Raw genomic sequence first — 9,941 nt, 5'->3', positions numbered from 1 at the left:
TAGAAGAGATTTAATTTTCAGTGTTTTACCCAGAGTAAATAAATTAAAAAAAAAAAAAAAAAATTACGCCCCACTATCAATCCTCATAAGTAGCAAACCTTATTAAAGTATTTCTAGAAATCAGATATTGGCCTATCATAGCATTTGGAGTATTCTCAAACCTCATCTCCTGTAAATTAAAGTATTTCTAACTTATTTACTCTTCATTTATTATGCACTCTTGTAAAAAATGTTTCTGCATCTTGGAAAGAAATATAGGACGCATAGATTTTCATCTGAGTTCAGCAAGTCAGCATAAAAGTTTGGGACACTTTATTGTAATTGCAGAGGAAATGGAAAGTAATGGTAAGATGGTGACAGTTTGGCCATCATATCCTGTGATACTGAGCAATTGCCAAGCATGCTCTTGATTGCTTACCTTAAATAAGGATTATACCAACAGGAATAACCGCACAGAATGGAGCCGGACTGACAGCGCATGGGAAGTTAAGTTGTTTGGGTATTAGTTTGACAGTAAAAAACCATTGCAGGTGAAGAACGGTGCTCATTCAAAGGGTAAGAACCACATGAACAATATTTGGGTTTTGATGCTTTTGTTTTAATATATGAAAACTTTATAAAAACTAGGAGATGTCTTCCTCATAAAGACAGAACGTGCCTTATTCACAGCAATTCCCAGTAGCAATGTAATTTTAGAAGTTCATAAGTCACATCAGTAACTCTATCCTTAGCACCCAGCACACCATACACTGAAGGTCTTTGTAATCACTGGAAAATTATTTATTTTTTCTTTTCGTTACTGCTCACTATTAAATCAACATGCCTGGTTTTCTGCTGCTCAGTACCAAGGAGTCAACAAACTTCATTTAGAAGATGTCTTTGCTCCAAGTCATGCATAGTAAAAAGAGAATAGGAAGACAAGAGAGTATAAGGGGCTATGATCATACAACAGTCAGATATAAACCACAGAGTTTTTTCTGTACCTTGTTATTCTCGGGCCCATGATTCTCTTCAGCCTGTGATAGAATCTTCAGCAAAAATCCTTTCTGATGTGAACTGAATTACACTTTGCCCTTATTTTCAACAAATATGACTGTCTTGTGTGTGTCGCTGCTTTCATTTCTATGCCATCCATTAAAAAGAAATGATTTTCATAGCTTCTGAAAACTTACCCCTACTCTGTACCAGTGCCAGAACTTAATCTGACTTCAGCTCAGGCATAATGTCTATCAGCGTTTCATTCTCTGCCCCCCACCTTCAAGCAAAAAAGCAATAGACAGTCAAACCTTGATGACACACACCACAGGAGATGTAAAACATGCTGAGACTGGGTCACTGGACATATATGCTATGATTCAGATTTTAATGATGTAAACACAGATTTCTGACCAGAGTACATCTACACTCCAGGGACATTTGGCATATGGGTGCTATGAAAATGCTCCCCTTTGTTCAGTTCTTAAAGAGCAGTGGCTTCAGCCACAGCAGGCATGCTAGTACATGGTGAAATCCTATTTTTTCAGTGCAGTAAGCTCAGAGGCACAAGTTTAGCAAACTGCCATGCAATTGAGTGTGCTTCATTCATCACCATCTCCTACTGGACCTTAGCTGGTCTCATGTTGACCAATTCAGGGTTGTAATAGCAAAACTATTAAAAAGAATAAGAGGGAGGAAAGAGTATTTTTCTGTTTGTTTAGTTCATCTTGTGTTTGTTGGTGAGACAGAGGATGGGATTGTGTAATGAGAAACAAAGCAAGTGGAGTGGGACTTCTTGTCCTGCTGCAGCTATGGCCATGCTCCTACCCCACATGCTGCCCTGTCAGAGAGGATAAAACTTCACAGAAGGCATCTGTTTCTCACACACAGAGCTTCTAGGAACTGAGCTTTTTAGGAATCTACTGCTTGTTTTAATTAGCCTAAAGACTGTGGATATAATATACACAACAATGACCATGAAAAGCACATTCTTCTGTTCAAGACAGCATTCAAGATTGCACTCCCAGACAAACTCTGAGTAGCTTCTCCAAAATCTACCCTGCTTTACTCAAAGGCACATACCACTTATTTGAATTGTAGTCAAAACAACACTTTTTTTGTATTCTCAGAAATGACTCAGATGTTTTAAACCATACTTTCCAGACGTCAGACTGAAGCAAATTCTTGACATGAAAATTTTCAATCCAAATGGTTAAACTTATTTCTGTATGCAAATATAAATTCCCCTTCCCCTGTGACAATGATTTTGTCACATAAGAATGTTGGGTAACCTTAACTGAAAGCTTCATCAGTCGGAATGTGTGTGATAAGCAACGTCCTATATGTGATGCTCTATGTTGCTGTGGAAATAAAGGTAATGCAATTATGAATTTACTCTTTGCTTCAAGATGACAGTGAAAGTAAACAAAAATGTTTCACTTTTAGTATGATCCTTTGGCTTTCTAGCTCCAACACAGCTAGAAGATAAAAAACAATACTTAGATGTGAGATTCATTTGCTTTTCTTTCAAAACTACGTAGTTTTGAAACTGATAGTTTTGGTAAAACTCTGGTTGAAAAAAAGAGGGGGAAATAGAATGAGAGAACCATAGAATTATTAAAGGACATCTGCTCCAACCCCTCCTACAATGAACAGGGACACCTACAGCTTGATCAGATGCTTAGCGCCTCATCCAGCCCGACCACTAATGTCTTCAAGGATGGGACATCCACCACCTCTCTGGGCAATATGTTCCAGTGCATCACTGCCCTAACTATAAAAAGCTTTTCCCCTGTATCCAGTCTATATCTTCTATTTTACTTTGAAACCATTTCCCCTTGTCCATTCACAACAGCCCTGCTAAAGAGCCAGTCCCCCTTCTTTCTTTTAGCCTCCCTTTCAATACTGAAAGATATTTTAGACACCAAAATATACTTCAGGTACTGAACTTCCTCGGTTGCAATGATTTACCTACACTGTACTCAGTACAGATGCACGAAAGGTGCTTTAGAGCATCGTATAGTTAGAGACATTATTTAGAGATATTTTGTATGTATGTATGTACTTAGAGATAGTGATTTATAGAGCATGGTGAGGGAAACACGTCTTACAACACTGAAGAAAAAAAAGGAATTTTCTTGAAAATGGAATACTTGTCATTGGTGATTCTCACATATTCAGATTGAATAGCCAAAATACCTGCTTTCAAATAAGAGGTAGAAAAGATCAGTATGGCTCAGAGGAATTAAGACAATTTTGAATAATGGAAGTTTTTTAACGTCTGGTGAACAACTGGACTTCTGCAGACCAGTTGAACCTGGAAGCAATGTGTGCATATGTGTGCAAAGAGGAAAAGGAACAAAGGACATAAAACTGTAAGGAGAAAAAAAAAAAAAAAAACCCTCATGGAATGTGCAATAAGAAAGGAGATGGGAAAGATGGGAAACTGCATATGGAGCTAACTTCATTGCAGCAGGAGAGGCAGGTGGGTGCTAACGCAGACATCCATAGAAGAACAGTTTTCCTCAGTCTGCAGCTATCTGTTTGTCAAGGCTCTGAATGCACTAAGAGGACTTAATTGTCCTGATCAGCTTCAGCTGGGAGTCCCAGTCACTTCTTGCCTGATGAACAGTCCAGGAGAGCTGTCTCCAACTCTGTTTTCCTGGATGAACCTTAGGCCTATCTCTTGTTTCCTGCTACTTGTGGCTGGCACTTTGGACTCTCCCTCTCACCATGTCTGGGGCTGTCGGCAAATTCTGTAACCACTATTGGCTTCTGCCTACTATATTGAATCCTGTAAGATTATGTCCTGGTATGGTGAGGGCACTGCCTGTCATTGGATCAAACCTGTGCCCACTCCATCTTCACACTTTGCTTTTGATGCTCCCTGAGAATATTAAAGCCCCCTACTCTGATTTCTTGAAAAAGTGTGTTTTCTGACTCATATCTCCACAAAATAAGAGAGAATTTGTTTAGTTTCTTGTATGCTTCCTTAAATTCACTGAATTCAAAATAAAAAACCTCAGTTTATACTGAGTTATCTTTGTTTAACAAAATTACACCTATCATGGCCTCTAGGGGCACGCACAAATCATCAGTTGGGACAGTTACCAGGCACTTCTTCAGCAGGGAACATCCTGGATTTTGTGTCTTTCTGACACTGAAGTGTGCATTAGTCCCAGATCTGTTGTACAGAAACCCTGCTCTGTGTGTGCAGTTTCACATTTCTATGATTTCTTACATTTCCCTAAGTTGTCTCTACTACCAATAATAATTTGGCTACTGGTAATATTTTGGTATGAACTTATGACTGAACAGTTAATTTCTCCACTTATGAAAATCAATGAACTAACTGATACAGATATCTGGATTATTACTTTATTTTATTATTATTTTTTTGCATGAGACGTACCAGGCTTGTTTGAGAGGCTACAAAAAGGAAGGGTCTGTTGTCACGAGACAAGGGAAAATGGTTTCAAACTAAAAGAGGGGAGATTTAGATTGGATATAAGGAGAAAGTTTTTTACAATAAGGGTAGTAAAGCACTGGCACAGGTTGCTCAGAGAGATGGTGGATGCCCCGTCCCTGGAGACACCCAGGATCAGGCTGCACAAGGGCTCTGAGCACCTGATGGAGCTGTAGGTTTCCCTGTCCATTGCAGGGGGGTTGGACAAGATGGTCTTTAAGGGTCCCTTCCAACTGAAACGATTCTATGATTCTGTGATAACTCCATTGGAAAAGAATGCTGCCAGACTTGGAAGAAAGCTTGCTATACTTCCTATGTAGAGTACTCCATTCTCTTGATGCCAAACTGTACAGCAGTGGTGTGACATTACATCAGCAATACAACGTGTTTCAACTGCGAATTAACATTTGACACGGTATTTCACAATGCTCTAAACCTCAGCTGCATCAGTAAACAGTATTTATAGGCCAGGCTTGCTCATACCAAAACTATGTTATCTCAGGAAAAGCACAGCTCATATACAGCCTTGCCAAGCACTTGCGCCATTAAAAAGACTGAAATTTTAAAATCTATATGCTTTGAAATCATCAAAATTCAAAGAAATCTCAACAAATTGTCTCTCAGCTTTGAGAGTGACGTGGTTCGGGGTACAAGCTAGCTCCTGACAGCACACAGCCTCACATCATGGTTCCTTGCCATTTCTTGGGATACAGCAACGTGAGAACTCACATTTCCACTGAAGGAAATGAAAGCGGGAGTGTAGCACATAGATTCACTTAGCACCTCATAGCTGCGGAGTGAATAAATGCTTTTTGTTATTGCTTTCATCCGTATCACCTCTGCGTCTGAAAGGACGCTGAGAAATGGCGGTGGGGCTGAGGAATGTGACATAAAGAGCCTCGGGTGCAGTTTCACCCCGAGGTGTGCTGCTGCGAGGTGACAGCTGCCTTCCCTTCCCCGGGCTTGCTGGGGCCCCAGCCCCACTCGCTCAGAACCGTTTCTCTGGTGAGTTTTCACACCCTGTGCAGGCACGGGACCCTGAGCAGCATCGCATCCAGTTTTCAGACTGGACTTCGCAGTGGGGTAACGGCAACGCCACAGGCTCATTCTACAGAAAGGACGGACGGACGAATTTAAAAGCACTGGTGTTTCAGACAAGCTCGTGGCCTTTTGGTTCAGCAACTCCCAGCTTCCCCAGCCCAGCCCAGCCAACACGCCACCCGCGGCCGGGGCAGGCGGCGGGCGGCGGGTCAGACGGAGGCGCGGTCACCGAGGGGAGGCGCGGTCACCGAGGGGCGGCGCGCGTACGCTCCCGTCCTCGGGAGCGCGCCTGGCGAGCTGCGGGCGGCGGCCATTTTCTTTCCGCCGCCGGCCGCTCCCCCCACGCAAGCGAAGCGGCCCCGCCAGCCCCCTCCTACCTCTCCCTCCCTCCTCCTCCTTCTCCTCCTTCCCGCTACGCGCAGCCGCGGCCGCCGGTCAGAAGGGGGGCGACCGGGGGAGCGAAGGCCGCGGGGCGGGGGAGGGACGGGGGGGAGCGGCGCGGGGCTCGCCGGCCGCGGGGTGCCAGCCGGGGGCTCGCGGCTCCCCGGGGCCGCGGCGGTCCCTCCGCTCGGCGCTGGCGGCGGTGTCCGCTCCGGGCCGGGTCCCGCTCTAGATGGGATAAGCGGTAAACATGTTCAGCTTTGAAGGGGATTTCAAAACAAGGCCCAAGGTGTCTCTTGGAGGAGCGAGTAGGAAGGTAAGAGACGCCGCCTGTCTGTCTCCGGTGTTTACGTCCGCTTCGCTTTTTCTCCGTCGTTATTTTTACCGTTGGGCCTTTAAAAAAGAAAAAAATGGGAACAGCTATGACTAAGGTCTACCACGGAGCCGAAATCCTCTCCTCCTGACGATGCTCCCCGGCTCCGTTCTGCTGTTTATTTTGCTTCCCACCAGGCCACACGACGCTCCCAGGCTCCCGGCCCGGAGCTGTGCACGGGGGCACCGCCTCGGAGCGGGGCAGCGGCCTTACACGGCCACGGTCAGCGCGTGCTGCTGGGGAAGGCTTTGCCCGCACGGCTGGGGGCTGTCAAGGCGCTGTAACTACAGCTTTGCTCTCCCTGGTTTACATTCAGCTTGTCGTGTGCAGAGCGAGCAGCACTTCAGAGTCTGCTGGCCTTTATCGATGGGCAAGAAGCAGAGTGGTTTGTTTCGGTTTGGCTGCCCTGTCCTATTGCAAGAGCTGAATTGGCACTGAGCGAGACGAAGGCCTGTGTCAGGGACACTCCGGTACAATATTGGTTCCTTGTGTTACCGTGGTTGCACGTGAAGCTGTTTGCTGCTTTCATTATTATTTTAATCTTCATGGGAGCAAGAAAAGGTTTTTGTTATTGTGCGCTGTAAGCAGGTTCAGTTCTCTACAATATATAAGGTTTGGCAATAAGTTTGGAAGGTAACAGAATCATAGAATTGCTCAGGTTGGGAAAGACCTGAAAGACCATCAAGTCCAACCATGACCTAACTGTACTACCCTAACAACCCTCTGCTAAATCTGAGCACATGAACACCACATCCAGACAGTTTTTAAACACATCCAGGGATGGTGACTCAACCACCTTCAGTGTGATATTAAAGTCATAGCAAAGTTTTCTTTTGGCGTCCTACATTTTTTAGTAACAAGAATGTTTAACAGAATGGCATATAAATTGTGCAGCTTCTCACCTGAATCGTCTTATCTGAAGACAGTTCTGTTCATTAGACCACATGCAGTTGCATTACATGAGTTGAAAATACCGTAAATATTGCCCAGTTGAAGTAGGAATTGGCAGAACATGCCCTGGCCCTTGACAACAAGCTTCAGGCGCTTGGCAGCTTTTGGCATCAGCTTGCTAATAGCATTACTTATAGAGCGTGTTTCCTCCTCTGAAAATAAACAACTGATGTATCTCTTGTTACACCTACTGATTTCTTCATGGAAACTCAACAGAATTTTCTGTCATTTTACATGTTAGCTGTATGGGACAAATGTACTAACTTTCTGCAGGTACGAATTTATCAGAGTGAATATTATACAAGAAAGGAAGTGAAACTGAAACTGTTGTGTAAACTTCACTGAGTCCAATAAAAGGATAATATTTCACAATCGATCAGCTTTATACTGAGTGGTGCACAGATTGCAGGGCATTACTGTGCTACGTGGAATTCTTGTGCTGCATCAAGGCAAAACAGTCAGTTGTTGCTCTGGCCATCCCCAACAGCAGCTGGTTTTCCTGTGCAACAGTAATCACTTAGGAGTGCAGTTTATGTCCACTTCTATATAAACTCACTAAAGTGGAGAGTGGTGTGCTATATGTTTATATGTGGTCCACGACTCTTGTCTCATGTCCTAGGCTGCTTGTGATCATGTGTCCTTTTACTTGTAGGCTTGTATGCTGGCTGCTTAATGCTAGGAATAGTTTTCTGTTTGGTTTGGGGAACTTTTCCACATTTTGATGCACCTGTATAGCTGTATTTAGCAAAACACAGATACAAAGCCAGGCACTGCAGTGTGCGGAGTCGGTCAGCCAGCACTTCAGATGCCAGCAGTGTCGTTCTGAGTGGATATAACTACACCAACATAAACCATCAGCAAACCTGACTGGTAAAAAGAGGTTTTGCTAATAATAACTACAGCCACAACTGGTAACCTTGTTGGTCTTGAGTCACGTATGCTGGCAGCCAGTTTGACATTGCCATTTACTTCTGTAGTGGAGACGTACCAAGACTTCCTCAGGCCTTCTGGCACCTGAGTTCTACCAGCATGTACACAATGATGCAAACATTGTTGTGTCTAAAATGGGACTTTAATGGCAGTTAGGAAATTTACAGTCCTAATGTGATGATAATCACATAATCATAAATGAAGACTAAAGGCAGACTAAAGCTAATAGATTTATTAGTTTGAAGAGATGAATTGTCAGATTCTGAGACCTACACAGTACCTTCTTGATGATGTGTAACGTGTAAAAACAAGAACACGGGTATAAAAGAAGGATGATGAGATGTAGTATGAAATGTTTATTTTAATTACTAGCAGCTTTTCTTACAGAAGGTACTGAATCCAATGTGCTTTCTCACCACTAAGTTTTACCATGTTTTTGAATGATGAAAGGCAGCAGCTTCAGGTCTGCATCCTGTGTTAACTGGGATGGTCTGGGTTGTGAATGCTGTAGAAAAGCACTGAAATCCAGCTTAATGTTTTGCCAAAAGTTTGCTAAGTCTTGGATTGCAGAATTAATTAGATCAAAATGACTGCTCCTTTCAGAATGTCGTAACATTTTAATACTACATTTTCTAATAGGTGTAAAATATAGATGACATTGTCAGCGTGCGGACTGTTCTGTCCACCTTCTTTCACAAATCTGCTGATTCATCTGGGTTATTGGTTGTGTCTTTGGTAGAGAGCATGGATAATGTTGTGATGTTTTGTTTACAATGTGATAAATTGTTGTACTATTACTGATTGTAGGGGGGGCTTTATTGTCACCATTAAAACACAATTCCCTGCTTTATGAGGCTCTTCAGAAGTTATTTTTGAATGTAGTTTTCATTGTAACTGGTACAACTGTTTGGTTTTTTTTTTTTTTTTTTTTTTTTTTAGTACTTAGTAAGTTTTGTAGGCCCCAAAGTGCATGCTGTTATTAGGGATTGCTATGGGGAAATTCCGTGGTGCGTACAGAGGAGTGGAGCTGATGGCCCTGCAGCGAATGGTTCCCAACTCTGCCTGTGTTACAAGCAGTGAATGGGCTCACTGAACTAATGCAAAACTCCCCTATTTTGGGGGTGCTGCAGGGTGAGTGTTCTGTTGGAGCACAGAGCTGATCTCAGCCAGCCTTCAGCTGAGCAGTCACTAGGCTGAGGCAGGGGAGGGCTGAGCACTGTATGCTCCTGGTGGTGTCAGCATCCCTTCTGGTGACAGCATGCAGGTTTCACTTATTCTGTTGTGAAGTTGGTGTCCTGGTGGCATAGTGGGAATCCAAGAAACCTTTCAGCTTGGTTTGGTCAAGTCAGAGCTGCTGTTCCTTGATGCATTTTGCCAGCGATAAGAGAAATACGAGGCACCAGTCCTTTAGTACATAGCATGTAGGGGAATCCTCTGTGCCTGTACTGACGTGTACTAGGGGCTCTATAGCTCTACATAGATCATATAGATGATGAGCTCTGTTAATGACTTCTGGTAAGCCTTTAACAGGGAAAAACGGTTAAGATGTTATGAAGTCAAATGTATAATCTAAAACATATGCACAAGTGCTTTTACAAATCCCAAGACTTTTAAAAATAATTTTAAATTACAATACAAAATGAGGCAGCTTTATGAATAACTTCACAAAGTCCCCTTTATTTCTTTTAATACACCTGTTTTTAATAAGCAAAGAACTGTAGTTTGCAAAGTTCTGTTTTTCTCTGTTACTGACATCACATTCCTGTATATTCCCCTTCAACTTCCAGGTGAAGTGTGCATAGGGCAATTGGGTAATTAGTGCGT

General features: G+C 43.2%; 1 protein-coding gene across 1 annotated transcript in view; it reads left to right on the top strand.

The window, feature by feature from the left end:
• Nucleotides 1–6,113: 6,113 nt before the first annotated feature.
• Nucleotides 6,114–9,941, top strand: part of UBE3C (ubiquitin protein ligase E3C) — a gene marked incomplete at both ends in the record, with an annotated part of 64,038 nt that continues 60,210 nt past the window's right edge. Inside the window, one exon of the mRNA XM_079538002.1 lies at nt 6,114–6,179. Coding sequence (XP_079394128.1) covers nt 6,114–6,179 — 66 coding nt within the window. The remainder of the gene's footprint in view (nt 6,180–9,941) is intronic.

The sequence above is a fragment of the Tetrao urogallus genome (genome assembly GCF_951394365.1).
Source record: "Tetrao urogallus genome assembly, chromosome: 7".
Taxonomy (NCBI): Eukaryota; Metazoa; Chordata; class Aves; order Galliformes; family Phasianidae; genus Tetrao; species Tetrao urogallus.
This window is presented reverse-complemented; position numbering and strand designations above follow the sequence as displayed.